The 25,496-nt window shown below is 42.9% G+C and overlaps 1 protein-coding gene across 1 annotated transcript in view; it reads right to left on the reverse strand.

The window, feature by feature from the left end:
* LOC307121798 (beta-1,4 N-acetylgalactosaminyltransferase 2-like) overlaps positions 1 to 25,496 on the reverse strand; it is a gene marked incomplete at both ends in the record, with an annotated part of 99,413 nt that overhangs the window by 11,568 nt on the left and 62,349 nt on the right. Inside the window, 3 exons of the mRNA XM_079809556.1 lie at positions 49 to 155; positions 3,037 to 3,174; positions 3,258 to 3,314. Coding sequence (XP_079665682.1) covers positions 49 to 155; positions 3,037 to 3,174; positions 3,258 to 3,314 — 302 coding nt within the window. The remainder of the gene's footprint in view (positions 1 to 48; positions 156 to 3,036; positions 3,175 to 3,257; positions 3,315 to 25,496) is intronic.

Genomic DNA, 25,496 nt, shown 5'->3' on the forward strand with positions numbered 1-25,496 from the left:
TAACCTGACGTGTTTGAGAAAGTTCAGATCATCAGAAATCAGACTCACCAGGAATGAGTGTTTTTTTCAAGGGCGTCACTCTGAATCCTCTGATTGGATACTGGAGTGGGGTGTTGGCAGGGGCGAGAATAAGAACATCGTTTTCTTTCCCTGTCCTGGGAGACACATACCACTTTTTTTGTTAAGGGACATGGTCATTTATAAATGAAACTGAGAAAATTGCAAATTCCGACTTTAGAACTTGCAATTGCAAGTTTATATCTCACAATTCCGACTTTGTATTGCGCAATTCCGACTTTTTATCATGCAATTCCGACTTTATATTACGCAATTCCGACTTTGTATTATGCAATTCCGACGTTGTATCACGCAATTCCGACGTTGTATCACGCAATTCCGACTTTGTATCATGCAATTCCGACTTTATATCACGCAATTCCGACACAATTCCGACTTTATATCACGCAATTCGACTTCATATCACGCAATTCGGACTTTATATCACGCAATTTGGACTTCATATCACGCAATTCACACTTTATATCATGCAATTCCAACTTTATATATCGCAATTCCGACTTTATATCACGCAATTCTGACTTTATATCTCGCAATTCTGACTTTATATCTCGCAATTCTGACTTTATATCTCGCACTTCTGACTTTATATCATGCAATTTGGACTTCATATCGCGCAATTCACACTTTATATCATGCAATTCCAACTTTATATATCGCAATTGTGACTTTATATCACGCAATTCGGACTTTATATCTCGCAATTCTGACTTTATATCTCGCAATTCTGACTTTATATCACGCAATTCTGACTTTATATCTCGCACTTCTGACTTTATATCTCTCAATTCTGACTTTGTCACACAATTCTGACTTTATATCTCGCAATTCTGACTTTATATCACGCAATTCTGACTTTATATCACACAATTCTGACTTTATATCACGCAATTCTGACTTTATATCTCGCAATTCTGACTTTATATCACGCAATTCTGACTTTATATCTCGCAAATCTGACTTTATATCACGCAATTCTGACTTTATATCACGCAGTTCTGACTTTATATCATGCAATTTGGACTTCATATCACGCAATTCACACTTTATATCATGCAATTCCAACTTTATATATCGCAATTCCGACTTTATATCACGCAATTCTGACTTTATATCTCGCAATTCTGACTTTATATCTCGCAATTCTGACTTTATATCACGCAATTCTGACTTTATATCTCGCACTTCTGACTTTATATCATGCAATTTGGACTTCATATCACGCAATTCACACTTTATATCATGCAATTCCAACTTTATATATCGCAATTGTGACTTTATATCACGCAATTCGGACTTTATATCTCGCAATTCTGACTTTATATCTCGCAATTCTGACTTTATATCACGCAATTCTGACTTTATATCTCGCACTTCTGACTTTATATCTCTCAATTCTGACTTTGTCACACAATTCTGACTTTATATCTCGCAATTCTGACTTTATATCACGCAATTCTGACTTTATATCACGCAATTCTGACTTTATATCACGCAATTCTGACTTTATATCTCGCAATTCTGACTTTATATCACGCAATTCTGACTTTATATCTCGCAATTCTGACTTTATATCACGCAATTCTGACTTTATATCACGCAGTTCTGACTTTATATCATGCAATTTGGACTTCATATCACGCAATTCACACTTTATATCAAGCAATTCCAACTTTATATATCGCAATTCCGACTTTATATCACGCAATTCTGACTTTATATCTCGCAATTCTGACTTTATATCTCGCAATTCTGACTTTATATCACGCAATTCTGACTTTATATCTCGCACTTCTGACTTTATATCATGCAATTTGGACTTCATATCACGCAATTCACACTTTATATCATGCAATTCCAACTTTATATATCGCAATTGTGACTTTATATCACGCAATTCGGACTTTATATCTCGCAATTCTGACTTTATATCTCGCAATTCTGACTTTATATCACGCAATTCTGACTTTATATCTCGCACTTCTGACTTTATATCTCTCAATTCTGACTTTGTCACACAATTCTGACTTTATATCTCGCAATTCTGACTTTATATCACGCAATTCTGACTTTATATCACGCAATTCTGACTTTATATCACGCAATTCTGACTTTATATCTCGCAATTCTGACTTTATATCACGCAATTCTGACTTTATATCTCGCAATTCTGACTTTATATCACGCAGTTCTGACTTTATATCACGCAATTCGGACTTTATATCTCGCAATTCTGACTTTATATCACACAATTCTGACTTTATATCTCGCAATTCTGACTTTATATCACGCAATTCTGACTTTATATCACGCAATTTCTGACTTTATATCACGCAATTCTGACTTTATATCTCGCAACCTGCCGCAGTTTCTCTTGAAGCCAATACGGAAGTGACATAAACTGCTATTCATCGACTGGCCACTAGAGACAGGCTTCAGGAAGGAGCAGAATCTCATTGAGCCCCATGTTAAAATGGCCATCTTTACAGCAGATGAAAACATGTTTATAGCCTGGTACAAATTGTGGTTTTGGTCTATACGGCTAATTTTGCCCTTCATGACGACTGTGAGGGGGGTGAAATTTTTAATAACTAATTTGTTTACATTATATAAAGCATTAAAGTTCTGCATAATTAAGGGCGTGGCCACTTCGAGTGACAGGTGGATAGCCATTTCTCTGCTGTCTGTTAGTCATCGCGTCACTTCAGCTCCGCCCACGTCCCGCCTTTTTGCCCATTTTCTGTTATCCGGGAGTGATGCGCGATGACGCGCTGCCATGATGGCAACGGCTATCTCGTCCCTACTTTGCGCTTCAGAACGGCTCATCAGAATCCTATGGGTGACGTCACGGACACTACGTCCATATTTTTTTACAGTCTATGGGTGTCACTCACTTTGTCACTTTTTATAGGGTGGACTTTGCTCCACACTGAAAAGATCAGATAAATTGTGAGAAACCTGATCTGGTGTTGTCTGAACTCTTCTGCCCGCCGTTTCTGTAAGTCATCCAGCTCATCTTTTGGCACAAACCGGTTTGCAGGCTCAGTGTTTTGGCAGGTACACTGTGTTGGATTATCAATGTGAAAAGGCCCTATACTGAGACAATACATGAAAAGCAAATCTAAAACAAATAGTTACAGGTTCTGGATTGCACATCAAAGTGAAATTAATCTACTCACTTTGTTTTGGGGAACTCTGTAGTCTCTGGATCATTGAGAGCTTGAGAGCTTGAGTTTCTTGTATGAGTGAAAAAAAAGCACAATTGAGTGCAATTTACATAGACTTGTCACCAAATGAAACCAAAGCAGGAGTGAATCGTTTCAAATGTCTTTCCACACCACCATTACTCATTATAACATTTTAATTTGTAATATGGTTCCTGGTTCTTACTAATTTAAGTAAAGATAAAGGATGGAGCAAGATTTGTTTTGCAAACTTTAATGTTCCATCAGTCATTCACGTTAGTGCTGGGTATTCGCTGTTATTGATACAGTTCCCACATGTGCTCCGCAATACATTAGGAACACACACACACACACACATACACACACGTCAATGCTGATGGTGAAGAATTACAGTTGAAACATCTCATAATGTTCCTCAAACTGAGTAGCATCGTTCTTCCAATGTTTCATCGTCGATTCGGACTCACGCTAGGATTGGTGTAAAATCGACATCATCGTTACGGTCTTTACAGTGTGTACAATCGCTGAGCTTTAGGAAGCCGGAGCTGGAGTTCAGTTAAGGTAATGAGCATCTAGCTTCCGAAATACACGCTGTAGGCTACGCGGTAGACCAAGCGGTAGACCAAACACAACAGACTGGGTTATCTGACAAATCAGAGCACAGTATGCTCTCAGAAAGGAGGGATTTAGAGAGACTAATTCATCCATCGAGTCGTTTGAGAATCTTTGAACATTGTGGAGATGTGCAATGTAGCCTATATTATGAGAAAATAAACCTGTGCATAAACGTATGATTAGTGATTGACCAATATATCGATTTACCTATATTTTCCCCGATATTTAAGCATTTTACCATAATCGGATATCGGTTTTGTAATATCGGATTTACCGATAAACGGCGCCATCTTGTGGGACTTTGCAGGAATTAAATAATACAGCCATGAATGAGCACATGTTGGAAATAAAAGCGCTGAATTTAATTCTCTCTCTGTTGTCTATGCTCATCAATAGTCTCGTGAAGTCGTCTGTATTTCGGGTTCACTTGTTTAAAACATCGTAATTAATTATATAAACATTTACTTAACCATTAATTCGCTAATAAACATCAAAGTAGGCTAAACAACTCTATGGATATTCATTATTTATTATCTCCGCGAACGATCGCAGTTTGAGTAGTTCTGTGTAATGCATAGATAAACATTGTCAGCAGATATTTCATAATCTAGAACGACAAAAACATTAATAATTCTGATATAACTTAACATACCATTTGAGAAATGCAATAAATTACGATGTTTTGTTTGTTATATTCCAATATTCCAGAGAATTTTATTCAGTTATTTAACATTATCCAGCGAATTATTCTTCACTCTTTAACCTATTAAACAGTTTATAAATCTACTAAAACTGTAGTTTAAAATTAAGTATTACATTTCTGCAAAGTTGATATGACTCCTGTCTTTAATAAATTTTCTCCATTTGAAAACATTACACATTCTACATTTATTTTGCTTATTGTTGACATTAGTTGCTGCTGATGCTTTTTATAAATAAAATTATTTTTGTGACATGAAGATTCAAATTAATATGAAAGACTACTAATTTTCAACACTTTTTTAAAGATGACTGAAAGGAGGAAAACCCAAAGTGAAGTATGGACTTACTTCACTCAGTCATTGCCAGGGCTGGCAGTTTGCAAAGAATGCCAAATGAATGTGAGCATGGGGTCAAAATCTAAAACAAAATCTAAAACAACAAAAAATACCAGTGCACTTATTTTATTTTTTGCACTTTCAGACCCCTCTATTTTTTGGTGTACTTATGATGCATGTAAACCTGTTGTTGGAGACTCCAAAACTAAATTAGGAAACTTTAAAATAGCATAATAGGGCACTTTAAAAACCAAATATATATATTTTTGTAAAAATAAAATTAAAAAAAAAATAATAAAAAAATATTATTATATTTTTTATAATGATAAAACATTTATTGGGGGGGGGGGACTCAAAGACATTAATAAATGTATTCAGCAAAGATGCATTAAATTGATCAAGTGACAGTAAAGAGATTTATAATGTTGCAAAAGCTTTAGATTTCAGATAAACGTTCTATTCATTAAATAATCCTGGGGGGAAAAAATTGTACACAACTGTTTTCAACATTATTAATAAAAATAATAAATGTTTCTTGAGCATCAAATCATCATATTAGAATGATTTCTGAAGGATCATGTGACTCTGAAGACTGGAGTAATGATGCTGAAAATTCAGCTTTAACATCACATAAATAACATTTTACTAAATATTCAAATAGAAAACAGTTATTTTAAATTGTAAAAATATTTCACAATATTAAAGCTTCTGCTGTTTTGATCAAATAAATTCAGCTTTGATGAGTAGACGAGACTTCTTTCAAAAACATGGAAAATAGTCATGTTTCTTTTGACTGGTAGTGTGTGTGTGTGTGTGTGTGTGTGTGTGTGTGTGTGTGTGTGTGTGTGTGTGTGTGTGTGTGTGTGTGTGTGTGTGTGTGTGTGTGAATAATTAACATAATTCCTTGTTTGCATAGGATACAAAAATATGGAGTATGTTATGTTATTTAAACATCGGGAAACTCTTCAAGAAATGTATTGTGAATTTTAACTTCAACTATAACTCCACCTTGATTTTCTTCTACTGAAAATGTCCATCCCCTTCTCTTAACACACATTGATTTCATGTAATCGTAAGAACTATGATGGCAGGTACAAGGTAGAATCAATTAGGGCTTCAAAGCCCTTCATGATTATAGACCCAGATAGATTTCTCCATGTATAAAATGTGTTCCGTTTTAATGGTGATTGATATTCTGAACAGCCTGGCTTTTTAATACCCAACAAGATTGCAGAAATCACTGAGAGCCTTATTTTCTGCCTTAGCTACAATTCAGTTGCCCAATCGAGGTCCAAAATATTAGGTTGCATTACAACAACAAAGGTTTTCAGGTTTTAATTTTCAGAGTGTAAGTCACACGAAACAGTGACACTTACCTTAATATCTGAGCTGAAGCTTTACTCCAGAACCCCGCGTCAGTATAAAAGAACGTCAGCAAACCCGATAAAATGATGACGATGAAAATGTTTTTGAGGTTTCTGTTCATGCTTAAATCTGTCACGATTCAATCACGATTAAAACAACGTTATTTATATGTATAGGCTACATTTATGCATAAAAAAAGATATATCAAAAAGTTGAAACGTCAAATGACGCTAATAGACCTGTGTCAATAAAGAGCCATAAGTGCCAGTGTTCGTTACCTGGTGCAGAGCAGCAGGTGGATATGGGATGATGGGACTGGGAGTTGCAGCCGGCGAGATGGGTAAATAAACGGAGGTCGGAGCCGCAAATGGGCGGGTCAGCAGCAAGTGGGTGGAGCTTTAACCACATGTGGGCTGTAGGCTACAAACTTCCAGAGGGATTTTGATTGGTTTATTTAGTATAACCTGTGTATAGCTATTGGTTCATGCTCAACAGTTGGTGGCGGTAATGTTGTAAGTTTTGTTGCGATCCATCAGAATACAAGGAAGAAAACATCCACTTTCACGTCGGCTACGTTCGAAACCGCATACTCATTGAGTAGGTATTCATTTTCAATAAGTAGGCTACTTACTTAACGAGCTCTAAAAGAGTAGGTACTATATTGCCTGATCTCCTTAAGTATGAATGCGAGCCGCACTTTATGCGCCATGTTGACGTTATCATGTGACCTACAACGTTATCTCAAGCGCAACGACTTGAAAGACGAGTGACAGGTTTAATTCATCGATCTATAAATATCTTAATATTGATTAAACTTGCTAATTTTGTGGTCTTGTTGAAGAAACAGCTGCCCATTTATTTTGTGATATTAACCCTTCTAATCTGACCCAGTTTTATCCTTACCAAAACCCAAAATCGTGATCTCTTGAATATGTTGAAATATATGTAAAACATTTCATCCACAAGCAAAATTGGCCTAGATCTCCTTTATATTTTCCTTTTCCTTGTTAAATGTAACTCCTGTTTCATCCCTCAAGCTTATGAAATAACATTTTTATTGCATTATGATGAATTATTCAAAGATAACCTTGTTATTGTTTTTTTTCTTTGTATATAATGTATGCAAACCCATGATATTTGTTTTGTTTTATCATTATGATTGTTAAAGATACAACCATGTAATAATTATAAAATAAAAGATATGAGTGACAGGTGCAGTGAGAGCTCACAGCATCAGTAACTCCACAGCCCGACCTGTGCGGTTTCCCTCAGTAGCCACGTTTACATGCGCACTTTTTTGTCATTCCGATTAAAATCATTCCGATTGAAAGATTCTGCGGGCTGTTTACATGAGACGTTATCTAAACCGATCTGGTGTTACATGTGCTGACTTTCAGTCGGGATCCTTTTGTGACATGCGCACACAGTTTGTCTGCCGCCTCAGATTCGTAATGTTAGTATCGTGGATCAATAGTTCTGTGTTGGTAATTTTTATATTTATTTATTTTTCTGTGGGCGGACATGCAGTAGTTTAACATAATTTATGTCCTATACAATGGCTATATCAACAGCTGTGAATGATGAATGCGGAATCAAAATGAATTCAATTCATTTATTTTGAAAAACACAAAATTAACAATAAAATGCACCCAAATTATTAATAAAAACATAGGATGTACGGTGAAATGTGAATGAAATAGCATTCAAGACGTGCTCAGCATCATTAGTACGTTACTAAACATAGATATTTCAGATGATTAAGGAAAGATACCATAATCACAAAGGTATAAATATTAACAAAGTAATTAAAGTAGACTGTGGGTAATGTTACTTAACCAATTTGAAGCAGTTGTTGAACTTTTTTTTTTTAAATCTAATTTACGAGAAACTGAGAAATATCGACACGTCCTCTCCAACAGCTTGAATGTTCCCCGTTGAAATGGCAGCTCTCAACAGCCACCAGGACTTATAACGTACAGTTTTAAAGAAGCTATTTATTATTTGTCGTAAAGTGTAAGAATCACTTCAGAAAAATAAATTATTCTGTCAGGCGCAGTTGAAGCCTATGACAAACGCTGTCAAGATGAGATCTGTAGCCAGGCTATGTCTGTGTCATTATTACAACATCATGTTCATAACATGTTACGAAATAAACAGTTTAATACCTCAGAAAAATGAACTTTCCTCTCTTGTCAACATTAGCCTGGTGTGAGCGCGGCGCGCGCTCTTCAGTTGAGGAGGCGCGCGCTGTATATCACGTCACAGAAAGACGTGCACTCAAAGTAATCAGATCAGATCGTTTACATGGAGGAATTTTTCGTTTGATCGGTTCATGAAAAGGTTTATCCCACCTCTCTCAAACCGATTACAATTTCATTCGGTTTGGCCATTTTTAATCCGATTGAGGTGTTTATGGAGCATTTTCATTCGGATTGGACTTTTAAACCGATTACAGTGCTCCATGTAAACGCACCTAGTGTCTGCTCAGAGACGTCTTTCAGCTGCTCAAGGATCTCACCTTTGGAGAAAACTGTTTATTTTATACTCGAAAAATGTAAGTATCACTATTAAAAATTAAGATTACCCCAGAATGAATTGCATTGCTAGCCCACTAAAACACTTACAATAATAATAACAAATGCTGGCCAATACTTAATTATATTACTTTTTCTTTTTACTGAAAATTATATTGTTTTAGTAAAACAAGCAAAATGCAACTTGTCATATGACATAGCGATGCATGAATACACACTAGACAAATGCAGCCAATGTGAATACCAATTTTCAGTCAAACAATGAATAAATGCATGAGTTAATAAAATATTTTATTTACTGACAACAATAGGAAACATTAATTAATGAGTAAAAGAATGAATAAATGTAAACATCACAAATGAATAAGTCACCAACACATGAAACAAAGCTTTATTCAAACATATTGTTCTAACAAACCATCACACATTTACAGGCGGTGAACCCCACATCTGCTGCCATCTCAACACAGCTGTGCCAATTCTGTGGCTTTATATTGATGAAGCAGTTGACCACCGTGAACACCTTCGCCTGTCGTAGCCGTCCATCATGTCCCTCCTGAACCCCACAACCCTGAAGCAAGAGTGAGAACATGTGCGGGACAATCTCTGACTGCTGATGTCTGCTCCAAACATCCGTGTGCCTGCTCTCCATCAGCATGACTACTTAAAACGCTTTACAATTCATGTTGTCAGCATCCCATTTCTTGCCATATTTAATTTAATATTTTTACAATTACATGCTATTTGTATTGTAGCTTTATGACTTTTGTGGTGTAGTGGGCTAAACACTGAACTGATAAGCAGAAGGTTTCCTTGAGCAAGGCTCAACCACAGAAGCTCTGCAGCAAACGCACAGACATAAAGAATCAGAAAAGTGCTGAAATAACTCTGTTTGAAATTAAAATAAAATACAACTTAAAGGGGACAGTGCCTCTGGGATGGCAGACCGGGGTGGTGGTCCCTCTTTTTAAGAAGGGGGACCGGAGGGTGTGTTCCAACTATAGGGGGATCACACTTCTCAGTCTCCCCGGGAAAGTCTATGCCAGGGTACTGGAGAGGAGAATCCGGCCGATAGTGGAACCTCGGATTCAGGAGGAACAGTGTGGTTTTTGTCCTGGTCGCGGAACACTGGACCAGCTCTATACCCTCTACAGGGTGCTGGAGGGTTCATGGGAGTTTGCCCAACCAGTCCACATTTGTTTTGTGGATTTGGAGAAGGCATTCGACTGTGTCCCTCGCGGCATCCTGTGGAGGGTGCTGGGGGAATATGGGGTCCGGGGTCCTTTGCTGAGGGCTGTCCGGTCCCTGTATGACCGAAGCAGGAGTTTGGTCCGCATTGCCGGCAGTAAGTCAGACTTATTCCCGGTGCATGTTGGACTCCGGCAGGGCTGCCCTTTGTCGCCGGTTCTGTTCATAATTTTTATGGACAGAATTTCTAGGCGCAGCCAAGGGCCGCAGGGTGTCAGGTTTGGGGACCACACGGTTTCGTCTCTGCTCTTTGCGGATGACGTTGTCGTGTTGGCCCCTTCTAACCAGGACCTTCAGCATGCATTGGGACGGTTTGCAGCCGAGTGTGAAGCGGCTGGGATGGGGATCAGCACCTCCAAATCCGAGGCCATGGTCCTCAGTCGGAAAAGGGTGGCTTGCCCACTCCAGGTTGGTGGAGAGTTCCTGCCCCAAGTGGAGGAGTTTAAGTATCTAGGGGTCTTGTTCACGAGTGAGGGGAGGATGGAACGGGAGATTGACAGACGGATCGGTGCAGCTTCTGCAGTAATGCGGTCGATGTACCGGTCTGTCGTGGTGAAGAAAGAGCTAAGCCGTAAGGCGAAGCTCTCGATTTACCGGTCAATCTACGTTCCTACTCTCACCTATGGTCATGAGCTTTGGGTCATGACCGAACGGACAAGTTCCCGGATACAGGCGGCCGAAATGAGCTTTCTCCGCAGGGTGGCTGGGCGCTCCCTTAGAGATAGGGTGAGGAGCTCAGTCACTCGGGAGGAACTCGGAGTAGAGCCGCTGCTCCTCCACATCGAGAGGGGACAGCTGAGGTGGCTCGGGCATCTGTTCCGGATGCCTCCTGAACGCCTTCCCGGGAAGGTGTTTCGGGCATGTCCAACCGGGAGGAGGCCCCGGGGAAGACCGAGGACACGCTGGAGGGACTATGTCTCCCGGCTGGCCTTGGAACGCCTCGGTGTCCCCCCGGAAGAGCTAGAGGAAGTGTCTAGGGAGAGGGAAGTCTGGGCATCTCGGCTTAGACTGCTGCCCCCGCGACCCGGCCCCGGATAAGCGGAAGAAGATGGATGGATGGATGGACAACTTAAAGGAACTGTATGTAAGAAATGTATTTCAATTCATCATAAAATGGCCCTGATATGTCACTAGACATTAAGAAATCATGTTAATTTCAAATACTTATATCACTGACAACAGTTGTCAGGCCAAGATATTGTCATTTTAAAAGTGAAGTTGCAGCCCTCAACTGATGTTGATGTTGACATGTTGTGTTTTGGCCTGAAGCGCCACCCTCCACCTATCTACCAATCACAAAGTCGGTAGTGTTTCTGCATTCGGGTTGCCAGCTCTGCTCTAGTTAACACAGCTGCAGCTACAAACTTTTTTGGATAAACAATGTCTAACTTTACGAAACCTAAACAACCTCGTTATGAATCAGAAAAACATTGTGACAGTGTCCGAAATAAAACAAGGATTTGTATAAGAGATGCCTTTGAAAGATGGAGACGGCTGAAAACGGAGAATAATTTGAAGACTGATGCCAACGTTGCTAATTTTCTCCTGGACAGGTAACGTTAAGGTTCATCTATGTTTGGCTAACTTGTACTTAATGTAAATGGACATTTCAAATATTCATGACAGTCGAACAAAGTTATGCATGTTCGTGCAAAGTAACGTTAGGTTAGCGCAGATGGAGGAGGTGGGTCATTGAATTGAAAAGGTAACGTTAAGGAATTGTTTGGTAAATAAAAACGGCGAGTCATCATTGCTAAAATTAGTAATGCATTATCAGAGCCCGTTTCTCTGTCATTATGCTGGGACGCTGAGGAAAACAACATTAGCACGCCTATTATGGCAATGTGAAAACGTATTTGAGACAGTAGCCTAACGTTACCTCGGTAAAAATTATTCCTCATTCGTTCTTCGCATATATAGTGGACAAAACATGCTGCAAGTGGACCTGTATGACCATTGCTAATGTTATTTAGCTTTGCTGTAATTTTACTATAGTATTTTTTCATGTGGGAATGTACTGTCACATACGAGCGTTCATATTTACGATTATATTTGGCTAATCGCCATTAGTAAATTTTTGCGATTCATAATTACTTCACAAAACATCGCTCTTGAAGCATAAACATAATTAACAGAAAGAAAAAAAACTGATTGTGTACGACTCGTCACTTGCCATTGAAAGCTCCTTGTAGCAGCCTACGTTCCTGCTGGATCCTGCAGCCTATCTGGCAGCCTCGAGTCAGGGGGGGGGGGGGGGGATCCACCGCTCTACAGTAATTTGAAAGTGATTGCAGTACCAGTTTTGGCCACAGTCCTACATACAGCTCTTTTAAGATTTAAATTGATGTTTTATTCATTTCTGTAGTGTACTCACTCAAAGCCTTTGATGACAGGCTTCCTTCATCACTCTCTCTCCAGTCTCCACCATATAAACACACACGTGCTCTTCTGCCCCTGTAACATCAGACAACATTCACGTTACCTGGATCTTAAACAACAGTTTGATAAAAGCATAAAAGTTTATCTGCTCAATACTACATTTAAATGTTGAGGTAGTTGCTGATGTGTTAATGTTCCTCAATTCATCAACAGTACTATCCATCCATCCATCCATCCATCTTCTTCCGCTTATCCGGGGCCGGGTCGCGGGGGCAGCAGTCTAAGCAGAGATGCCCAGACTTCCCTCTCCCTAGACACTTCCTCTAGCTCTTCCGGGGGGACACCGAGGCGTTCCAAGGCCAGCCGGGAGACATAGTCCCTCCAGCGTGTCCTCGGTCTTCCCCGGGGCCTCCTCCTGGTTGGACATGCCCGAAACACCTTCCCGGGAAGGCGTTCAGGAGGCATCCGGAACAGATGCCCGAGCCACCTCAGCTGTCCCCTCTCGATGTGGAGGAGCAGCGGCTCTACTCCGAGTTCCTCCCGAGTGACTGAGCTTCTCACCCTATCTCTAAGGGAGCGCCCAGCCACCCTGCGGAGAAAGCTCATTTCGGCCGCCTGTATCCGGGATCTTATCCTTTCGGTCATGACCCAAAGCTCATGCCCATAGGTGAGAGTAGGAACGTAGATTGACCGGTAAATCGAGAGCTTCGCCTTACGGCTTAGCTCTTTCTTCACCACGACAGACCGGTACATCGACCGCATTACTGCAGAAGCTGCACCGATCCCTAGATACTTAAACTCCTCCACTTGGGGCAGGAACTCTCCACCAACCTGGAGTGGGCAAGCCACCCTTTTCCGACTGAGGACCATGGCCTCGGATTTGGAGGTGCTGATCCCCATCCCAGCCGCTTCACACTCGGCTGCAAACCGTCCCAATGCATGCTGAAGGTCCTGGTTAGAAGGGGCCAACACGACAACGTCATCTGCAAAGAGCAGAGACGAAACCGTGTGGTCCCCAAACCTGACACCCTCCGGCCCTTGGCTGCGCCTAGAAATTCTGTCCATAAAAATTATGAACAGAACCGGCGACAAAGGGCAGCCCTGCCGGAGTCCAACATGCACCGGGAACAAGTCTGACTTACTGCCGGCAATGCGGACCAAACTCCTGCTTCGGTCATACAGGGACCGGACAGCCCTCAGCAAAGGACCCCGGACCCCATATTCCCCCAGCACCCTCCACAGGACGCCGCGAGGGACACAGTCAAATGCCTTCTCCAAATCCACAAAACAAATGTGGACTGGTTGGGCAAACTCCCATGAACCCTCCAGCACCCTGTAGAGGGTATAGAGCTGGTCCAGTGTTCCGCGACCAGGACGAAAACCACACTGTTCCTCCTGAATCCGAGGTTCCACTATCGGCCGGATTCTCCTCTCCAGTACCCTGGCATAGACTTTCCCGGGGAGGCTGAGAAGTGTGATCCCCCTATAGTTGGAACACACCCTCCGGTCCCCCTTCTTAAAAAGAGGGACCACCACCCCGGTCTGCCATCCCAGAGGCACTGTCCCCGACCGCCACGCGATGCTGCAGAGGCGTGTCAGCCAAGACAGCCCCACAACATCCAGAGACTTGAGGTACTCAGGGCGGATCTCATCCACCCCCGGTGCCTTGCCACCGAGGAGTTTCTTGACCACCTCTGTGACTTCAGCCCGGGTGATGGAAGAGTCCTCCTCTGAGCCCCCAGCCTCTGCTTCCTCAATGGAAGACGTGACGGCGGGATTGAGGAGATCCTCGAAGTATTCCTTCCACCGTCCGACAACATCCCCAGTCGAGGTCAACAGCCGCCCATCGCCACTGTAAACAGCGTTGGTAGGGCACTGCTTCCCCCTCCTGAGGCGCCGGACGGTTTGCCAGAATCTCTTCGAGGCCAGCCGATAGTCTTTTTCCATGGCCTCACCGAACTCCTCCCAGGCCCGAGTTTTTGCCTCCACGACCACCCGGGCTGCAGTCCGTTTAGCCTGTCGGTACCTGTCAGCTGCCTCAGGAGTCCCACAAGCCAGCCAGGCCCGATAGGACTCCTTCTTCAGCTTGACGGCATCCCTTACTTCCGGTGTCCACCACCGGGTTCGGGGATTGCCGCCTCGACAGGCACCGGAGACCTTGCGTCCACAGCTCCGAGCAGCCGCTTTGACAATGGAGGTGGAGAACATGGTCCACTCGGACTCAATATCTCCAGCCTCCCTCGGGATCCGGTCGAAGCTCTGCCGGAGGCAGGAGTTGAAGATCTCTCTGACAGGAGACTCGGCCAAACGTTCCCAGCAGACCCTCACAGTACGTTTGGGTCTACCGAGTCTATCCAGCTTCCTCCCCCGCCATCGGATCCAACTCACCACCAGGTGGTGATCAGTTGACAGCTCCGCCCCTCTCTTCACCCGAGTGTCCAAGACATACGGCCGCAGATCAGATGAAACGACCACAAAGTCGATCATTGACCTACGACCTAGGGTGTCCTGGTGCCATGTGCACTGATGGACACCCTTATGCTTGAACATGGTGTTCGTTATGGACAAACTGTAACTAGCACAGAAGTCCAATAACTGAACACCACTCGGGTTCAGATCAGGGGGGCCGTTCCTCCCAATCACGCCCCTCCAGGTTTCACTGTCATTGCCCACGTGGGCGTTGAAGTCCCCCAGTAGAACGACGGAGTCCCCAGTCGGAGCACTCTCCAGCACCCCTCCCAGAGACTCCAAGAAGGTCGGGTACTCTGCACTGCCGTTCGGCCCGTAGGCACACACAACAGTGACAGACCTATCCCCGAGCCGAAGCCGCAGGGAAACGACCCTCTCGTTCACCGGGGTAAACTCCAACACATGGCAGCAGAGCTGGGGGGCTATAAGCAAACCCACACCAGCCCGCCGCCTCTCACCATGGGCAACTCCAGAGTGGTAAAGAGTCCATCCCCTCTCGAGGAGTGTGGTTCCAGAGCCCAAGCCATGCGTGGAGGTGATTCCGACTATCTCTAGTCGGAACCTCTCAACCTCACGCACAAGCTCAGGCTCTTTCCCCGCCAGCGAGGTGACATTCCATGTCCCAAGAGCCAGTTTCCGTGTCCAGGGATCGGGTCGTCTAGGCCCCCGCCTTCGACTGCTGCCCGATTCGCTTTGCACCGGCCCCTTACAGTCCCTCCCGTGAGTGGTGGGCCCACGGGAAGGTGTCCCCACGTCGCTCCTTCGGGCTGAGCCCGGCCGTACCCCGTGGGGGAAGGCCCGGCCACCAGGCGCTCGCATACGAGCCCCAACCCCAGGCCTGGCTCCAGGGTGGGGCCCCGGCTGCGCCATACCGGGCGACGTCACGGTCCTCCTTCTTTTTGTCATCATAAGGGTTTTTGAACAGTACTACAGTACTAATGGACAAATAAAAAAGATAACTTATGTTTAGTTACTTTATGTAGATCTATTAACATTACATTCATGTAAAGTAAGCAGTGTTGACAACAGTGAACTCTACATTATAGCACACACACATCATTCTGATCAGATGTCTATTATATTTCATGCTGTGATGTCATCTGCAATACTTAACGAAAAATGTTCCAGTCAGATGTTAAATAAACATTTAGTAAGCATTTTTATATGGTTTATGTAAATCCACTTTGAAGACGTGTGTGTGTTACTGGAGCTCATACATAATAAAACGTGTTTTTACAGCACAATCACAACTATACTATACTGACTGTCGTCTTTGCACCTTCAACAATTCAATTGTTTACTCTACAGTAGTTCAAAAATGCGATTTTAACACAAGGAACCGTGATTTTGGTTTGTAATACTCACATTTGATTGGCTTTTCTCCGACTGACGTATCCTTTCCTGTGGCCTTATGGGAAGGCAGGAATAGAAAAGTATCCGATGATGGGTGCTTCACAATCTGGGCGGAATCAGTAGGCCATCCGGGAACTTCTCGCGTACTCTTTTATGATTACTGAGGTTTCGAACATACTACTCCTTTCACGTACTGTTTTTTGCCTACTATATAGTAGGTAAGTAGGCATATTCGAACGCAACATCAGTATACGCACGTCCGAATCTCGCGAGAAATACTCCAAAACCCTGGTAGTTCTCGCCTACTCTTTTATGAATACTATGGATTCGGACCAAGCCTGTAGTGCTCCAGTCAGAAATTGAAGCTTTCGCGCCTCGATCGCCCCCCGGTGGCCGGTCCCAGTATAGCTCCTAAACCCCGCCTCTCCATGTATTTGAATGGGCGCGAGACACACTAAACAATTTAATTACACTTCAAATAATTGTTTCCCAAAGATGGTTTCTGTCATTTTAGGCAGTTTTTATTACAATAATTTCATTTCAAGTGTTCGTTTTTTAAATGAGTTTAGTTTTAGTGAGTTATTTGATGCTATAAAAACGGGGGGTGTGACGTCATGATTGACAGCTGAGATTGACGGCTTCTCTGAGTGAACTTGTCACTGAGGCACTAACAGACTTTTTTCTGGATTTTTGGGAGGAGATTGGAGCTTTAGCTTTAATTTCTACACTTCCATAACTGTTTATTTCACACCAACATAATTCTTAGTTCTGCATCTGCGAGAGTGTGGGCGGGCTTTTGATAATCGCGCCTCTACTTCCTGTTCTCTACTGCGCAACTCCGGTCCCGAGATCGCTACTGCGCAGACTCGGTCCCAAGATGTCAGCGCCGTGAGCGGGCCTATGAAAGCTTCAACTTTGGTCAGCGGAAGTCAATGAAGTCGCGTCGTCCATATTTTTTTACGGTCTATGATTCGGACATACTATTTGCTCGCCTACTGCTTTTTACATACTATATAGTAGGGATAATGCGGTTTCGAACGCAGCCGTCGTGTTCATCAACGTTGAGTTGAAGAGGTAAGCTTGTTGTACAGTTTTTAGTTTTGTTAATTAAAAAAAAAAGCATTATAAGTTGTGAAAAAGAACATTTCATAATGGCGTTTGTACACTCTTTTTAGCCTCGATGTAGTAAAAAGAATAAGGGTAAAGTGTATCCATAATTTCTGTCGTTTTTTTTAGTAGCACACACAAATTACAAAATCTGTAACGTGCATGACAAGATCTTTTCTGCATTCCATTTCTACAATTTGTTCTCCAGATCAAGAAGTCTGAAGACCATAATGAGGTATTGTGGCATTGTAATTTTTGTATTGACAAGTCTTTACTGTAATTTGTGATCTATTTAATGCGTCCTTGCATTCAATTAATTTTGATATTGTACTGGTTCTATTGCTTACTTTATTTGCATTGGAAATTGTGGAAGACATGGGAGGAAGAGAATACATATACTATGCTGGGATTCAAATGATGTAACTATAATATTGGTCAGCTAATTTTAAATTACTTCATTTTAGCAGACCAAACCCCAGTTGTGCCCTCTGTTTTTAGCAAGGTATGCATAATCAATTTTAATGATGATTTAAAATGTGTATCATAGAACAATTTTAATCCACTTATATTTTTCTTTAAGGATGAGCTGTTAAGAGAAGATGACCCTCCATCATGCTTCATCTTCAAGGTAGGTGAATAATGTTAGATAATGTGCTTTTTAACTTTTTTAACGGCCTGTGCTAACTGTTGCTATCTTTTCAGTAATCAGGAGCGTTGCTAAAGAACATATTGCTTGAAGTTGTTCTTGAAGGAGATGATGCCTACATGCCCCTGTCATTGGTTTGCTCTAGGTTCAGGTTCAACATAGTTGGGGATGAAAACTTCAAAAATCATACACACTTTTTATGGTTAGAAAGTAACAAAACGCATAACAAGAACAACATTGATAATGTTAAATGTAATGTAAATTTTGTTGCATGTTGGAAAAATAAAACTTCACATTACAAACAACACAGAGAGTTACACATTACATACTTCTGGAAAATGTACTCAATCTCCACTTGTTTGGAGTGCCGTTTTGAGTACAAATGCTGCACATCTGGTACATTTTGTGTAAATTGGTGATGAATAAACTAGTTGTTAGTCTAGTCGTGGCATTTAAAAGGAATACTAAAAAGAGTAATAAAGTCTAATTTACATATGTCATCCCTTGGAGTTTAAAAGTTCTGGACACCATTCATTCGGAAACAGTCCACCCTGGATTTTGCAGTGTTCCTTGCATGTAGATCAATTCCAATGAGCTGCAATAATGTACATTCAAATAATAAAAACAACAAAAAATAATAAAATTAATGAGTGACATTTACATGATTTTATTAATTGAAAAAAATAATTTATCCACCCTGGGTTAAATTGAGATTTCAATTTAATATATGTGTAACATGTTCACATTGTAACACTTGAGGGGCACATTACAACACGTGAGGGGCACATTGTAACACGTGAGGGGCACATTACAACACGTGAGGGGCACATTCTAACACTTGAGGGGCACATTACAACACGTGAGGGGCACATTGTAACACGTGAGGGGCACATTACAACACGTGAGGGGCACATTGCAACACGTGAGGGGCACATTGTAACACTTGAGGGGCACATTGTAACACGTGAGGGGCACATTGTAACACGTGAGGGGCACATTGTAACACGTGAGGGGCACATTGTAACACGTGAGGGGCACATTGTAACACTTGAGGGGCACATTGTAACACGTGAGGGGCACATTGTAACACGTGAGGGGCACATTGCAACACGTGAGGGGTACATTGTAACACGTGAGGGGCTCATTGTAACACTTGAGGGGCACATTGTAACACGTGAGGGGCACATTGCAACACGTGAGGGGTACATTGTAACACGTGAGGGGCTCATTGTAACACTTGAGGGGCACATTGTAACACGTGAGGGGCACATTGTAACACGTGAGGGGCACATTGCAACACGTGAGGGGCACATTGTAACACGTGAGGGGCACATTGTAACACGTGAGGGGCACATTGTAACACTTGAGGGGCACATTGTAACACGTGAGGGGCACATTGCAACACGTGAGGGGCACATTGTAACATGTGAGGGGTACATTGTTACATGACCAAATTACAGCTTAAAATGATATCTGATATAATAAAATAATATCCAAGACAAACTAAAATATTTTGTCAATAAAATACAATGACTAACTTTTTCAAATAAAATAATGGCATTTTTTAATCATTAAAAATATACTCTTTTTGAGTTTGACAGCAAACATCGCAAAATAGTTAAAAACATAATAATAATTAATCATTTCTGGACATTGACTCTCAGTCATTATTCATCTTTTTCTCATGGTTTCTCAAAAGAATTAATAAAAGTATAGAATATAATAGCGTAGTTCTAAAAGGGACTCCCCCACCTGTAAAACAGGGATTTAACCCTGGCTCATGTCTTCTTCTGGTTAGATCAGCATTAAAGAACTATCTCAACTCTTAAATAACAGATATAGGCCTAAGATTGAAATCAGATTTGTCTTATCTTAAATAAACACAAAAAACAGAGATAAAAAATAAACTTAAGTAAGACATTTACTTTTGCTATGGTTAAATAAATATTCAAAAAATTTCCAAATATTTTTATTTTGCCGCAATTTTTTAATGTTGATAATAATGTTGATATGGCAACTAGTAAATACAGTTCCCTTTCTAGAGTACTCTCGTATTGCGTTTGCTAAACGTTATTGGGAATTTCCTTTCCTCGAGATTTTGAAGCAATTTTTATCCTAAAAATACCATGTAAAACGCAGTGCAGCTGCACAGCTCTCGTGCTGCGTGCTGATTGGCTGTGCCGCTGCTACTGCAGGAACCCATGGCGAGACCGCTGGGCGGGACGGACCAATCAGGTCCCTCTAATATTCCCACCACAGGGGGCAGCAGAATTTGCATAGCCAAGGGTATAAAAGACCCTGTCTCGCCAGGTTCGTCAGATTATTTCTTCTTCAGCGACTCAACTCGCTGAGCTCCGGATTGATTGATTGACACAAATAAAGCGTTCGCCCGCTATTCTGCGTTCTCCGGCCCCCTGCACTCAGGCGGCTGGGAACATTATTCCCACAGTCTACGAGCCCGTGAGAAACGTGCTCTCCTGTAAACAAACACAATCTCCTTGGTAAACGCCACTTCCACGGCGACCCAAATAAAGCGTGCGTTGCCATTCAGTGCACGCCACCTCTCACAGTGCCACTAGCACAATGCAACCGGGCTAACAGGTCCCTGTTACTCAGTGACCCGCCCCACAAATTAATTCAACCCCTGGCTTCGCAAGCCGAGGCCTGGCAGGCTGTTTCCGGCATTTCGACAGGGGTGTTGAACATAATAACAAGGTTACTCGCTACAGTTCGCTCGCAGACCACCGTGCTTTCGCACTGTGGTAGAGACAGCGGTGAGAAGCGACATGAGTCACGTGCTTCGAACCGAAATATCAAACTGTTAAATAAAGGGAGCGGTGGAAACCGTGCACCCCTCACAAAGCGAGTCAGGTTTTTACAGTCGCTACTTCCTTGTGCCAAAAGAAGGGTGGTGGTCTCAGGCCATTCTAGATCTCAGACATCTGAACAAGGCCCTTATGAAGCACCCGTTCAAAATGTTGAAAATAAAACAAATCCTTGCGCGCATTCACCCGGGAGATTGGTTTTTCACTGTGGATCTAGAGGATGCCTTTTTCCACATACAAATAGCCCCCCATTGCAGGCCATTCTTGAGATTCGCCTTCAAGGGGAAAGTTTACCAATACAGGGTGTTACCCTTTGGTCTATCTCTGACTCCCCGCACGTTTACGAAGTGCATGGAAGCACCCGTTCAAAATGTTGAAAATAAAACAAATCCTTGCGCGCATTCACCCGGGAGATTGGTTTTTCACTGTGGATCTAGAGGATGCCTTTTTCCACATACAAATAGCCCCCCATCGCAGGCCACACTAGTAACTATAACTAATTACTTTTTTAAAGTAACATGCCCAACACTGGCTGTGGTCTACCTTGATTTGTAATCGGCCCGAGAGCCATGCGTGAGCTGGATGCGGCGATTCAGCCAGCGCTGTAGGGGGCGCATGTGTCCCCCATTCTTGAGATTCGCCTTCAAGGGGAAAGTGAGCTAACCCCGCTGAGGCTTCGGGGAATGAGATTTCTCAACTATCTCGACGACTGGCTCATAATAGCTCAATCAGAGATACAGTTATTGAACCACAGATCTTGGCTTCTCAACCATCTAAAATGCTTGGGCCTCAGATTCAACGTGGCAAAGAGCTCATTGTCTCCCCTACAGAACGTTTCGTTTCTGGGAACAGTGTTAGACTCTCTACAGATGAACGCGCGACTGACGTCACAGCGTGCGCTCTCTGTTCAGAACCGAGCGGTTTCCCTCAGGTCCGGTGCATACACTCCTCTCAAACACTTTCAGAGGATGTTGGGACTCATGGCCTCGGCGGCGCCAGTTCTCAGACTAGATCTGGGACACATGCGCCCCCTACAGCGCTGGCTGAATCGCCGCATCCAGCTCACGCATGGCTCTCGGGCCGATTACAAATCAAGGTAGACCACAGCCAGTGTTGGGCATGTTACTTTAAAAAAGTAATTAGTTATAGTTACTAGTTACTTCTTACAAATAGTAACTGAGTTAGTAACTGAGTTACATCATTATAAAAGTAACTAATTACCAGGGAAAGTAACTAATGTGTTACTTTTTTTTTTCTTCAAATGTTCAAATATGTCAAATAACTTGGATGCCCCCAATATTAAATATGTTAAATGAATGAATTGGACACTAAATAGAATAAATTATTATTATAAAACATTGCACATTAATGTACACTATTGTAATGTTGCTGTGGGACAATGTGAGAGACACCTATCAAATTCAATATATTATTGTAAATATTATCAGTAGACCTACTATAGTGTAAATATAGTGTAAATAGTATCAGTACTTCTTTACTACTCCTCTGGTAGTGGAGCTCACGTTATCACCTGGGTTTTTAGCCACTAATGTTGTGGCTGTGATGACGTGAGGCTTCATTAGATTAGAAATAGAATTACTTGCCACCGACGTGGATAGACTCTTTCTTCCTGGGCATAAGCTGCACGTTACAAAACATATCTTACCTTTCACCTCAACGAGGGAAAAGTAGCGTTTATACTTTCAGTTTGCGAAAGCTACCTTTTTTGAAGTCGTTGGACTGTGCATATGCGTGTGCGTCATAGGTGTGTGTGTGAACTCAACCTGTCAACCTCAACCTTGTCTCCCACCCACCAATCATCATCAGTTATGTGTACAACCCAACCCAACCCCCAACACGCATGGCTGGCGCGCGCACACACACACACACACACACACTCGTTGTAGGTCCGACTGACAGAGAGCCTGTTCGGATGAAAACCGCTTCAATGAGCTCAATTATAGTAACGCCGCATTTTTTTCCTCAGTAACGCTAACGGCGTTGTAACGGAAGAAACAGTAATTCGTTTGATTACTCGTTACTGAAAAAAGTAATTCCGTTAGTAACGGCGTTTATCTATAACGCCGTTATTCCCAACACTGACCACAGCTGTGTGTTGGCTCTGGCTCCGTGGAAAGATCCCGTCTGGTATCAGACGGGCGTGAGCTTGGGCACTGTTACGAAGTGGAAAATTATCTCGACAGATGCATCCAACCCAGGTTGGGGAGCCCTTCACAAGGGCAGGCCAGTCTCCGGTCTCTGGTCAGACTCGGAAAAGAGCCTTCACATAAACTGTCTAGAGATGAAAGCGGTCAAGCTATCGCTAAGAGCTTTCCTTCCGTACATAAAGCACCACCATGTCCTGATCTGAACGAACAGCAGGTCAGTGGTAGCCTATATAAATCGCCAGGGCGGTCTAAGATCTATTGGTCTACACACAATGGCGGAAAAAGTCCTAATATGGGCGGAACACAACCTGAGCTCGCTGAGGGCGACTCATGTGCCAGGCATTCTGAATTTGGGTCCAGACATGCTGTCCAAGGGCAAGTGTCCCCAGTAGAGTGGTCTCTTCACCCACAAACGATTCAGACAATTTGGGGCATTTTGGAAAGGCAAAAGTGGATCTTTTCGCCTCACAAGACAATGCTCAATGCCTAATATAATTCTCCAAGCACAAGGATGCGTTGGCCCATGAATGGCCCAACCTCCCTCTTTATGCTTTTCCCCTAATCTCAATGTTACCTCAGGTCATAGAGAGGATCAGGGAGAGCAAGTGCACTGTGCTTTTGATAGCCCCGCTGTGGAGAAATCAGCCTTGGTTCTCACTGCTAAGTCGGATGTCAGATACAGCCCCGTGGCCAATACCGCTGAGGAGAGACCTCCTCATGCAGGCGAAACAGCAGATCTGGCATCCCCGTCCCGATCTATGGGCGCTTCATGTCTGGCCCATCAACGGCTACATGAGAACCTCTCTGAAAATGTATTAAACACTATTTCTGAAGTTGGAGCCCCCGCAACCAGGTGGCTCTATTCAGGCAAATGGTCAGTTTTTTCGGACTGGTGTAAAGCACGAAGCCTGATCCCACATAATTGTGAATATTTGTGAAATTTTTTACAAGAGCTGCTGGACGCGGGTCGTTCCCCCTCCACGCTCAAGTTTATGTGGCTGCTATAGCAGCGTATCACATTCAAGTGGATGGACTGTCACTGGGAAAGAACGATCTGATCGTGCACTTCCTCAAAGGGGCTAGAAGGCTTCACACCTCGCCCCCCTTCAGTCCCTGTATGGGACCTGTCCACTGTCCTGGATGCCATGAAAGGCTCTACATTCAAGCCTCTGCATTCGGTGAGCTTAAAGCTCCTATCACTCAAGACCGCTTTTCTGCTAGCTATCGCATCAGTTAAGCGAGTGGGTGATCTGCACGTGCTCTCAGTGAGCGCCTCTTGTCTGGAATTTGGGCCAAACAACTCTAAAGTCGTCCTCAAACCAAGACATGGATATGTACCTAAGTGCTTTCAACTCCGTTCAGAGCACAGGTTATTTCACTTTCAGCACTCTCATCATCGTTAGATGAGGAAGATGCTAATTTGCTCTGTCCTGTCAGAGCGCTGAGAATATGCATAGAGCGTTCGGCTGCTTTCAGACAAACTGAACAGCTCTTTGTGTGCTTTGGCGGCCGCACCCGCGGGTGCGTGGTTACAAAGCAGACCTTGTCACGATGGATAGTGGATGCTATCTCGCTGACTTATGAGTCCAAATATCTCAACTGCCCTATAGTCATCAAAGTCCATTCTACTAGAGGCATGGCCTCGTCGTGGGCTTGGTCTACTGGCATTTCTCTGAATGATATCTGTGAAGCGGCAGGCTGGGCCTCCCCGTCCACTTTTATCAGATTTATAATTTGGATGTCCTTGCCTTACAGGCTGGGCTTCTCGCTGTATAATACATATTAACCCCTTATGGCCGATAGTCCGTCTGGGTTAAGTATTTAAATAACCACATTCCTTATAGGACTCGAATCTGTCTGGTCTATATATATATTATATATATACATATATCTTGTGTGATATTCTCATTGAAATAGCCAGACTCAGGTCTGGCTCATATTGGGGACTTCTATGAATATCATATTTGCGTGCCCACTTAGGTCGGCCTGGGTATGGTTTCTCCAGGCTATCAGAGCCGTTAAGCGAGCACGGCGTTTTGCCTTGGTTCCCCATAGCGTTTAGCAAACACAATACGAGAGTACTCTCGAAAGGGAACGCTTCGGTTGCTTATGTAACCTCGGTTCCCTGAGAAGAGGGAACGAGTATTGCGTTTGCTTGCCGTGCTTCGCTTGCTCAGGGAGTCGCTTCAGTTGATTTAACCTGACGAACCTGGCGAAACAGGGTCTTTTATACCCTTGGCTATGCAAATTCTGCTGCCCCCTGTGGCAGGAATATTTGAGGGACCTGATTGGTCCTTCCCGCCCCGCGGTCTCGCCATAGGTTCCTGTAGTAGCAGCGGCACAGCCAATCAGCACGCAGCTGCTTCCTGCTGACAGCTGTGCAGCTGCACTGCGTTTTACATGGTATTTTTAGGATAAAAATTGCTTCAAAATCTCGAGGAAAGGAATACTCGTTCCCTCTTCTCAGGGAACCGAGGTTACGTAAGT

The sequence above is a fragment of the Gobio gobio genome, assembly GCF_949357685.1.
Source record: "Gobio gobio genome assembly, chromosome: 25".
Lineage (NCBI taxonomy): Eukaryota > Metazoa > Chordata > Actinopteri > Cypriniformes > Gobionidae > Gobio > Gobio gobio.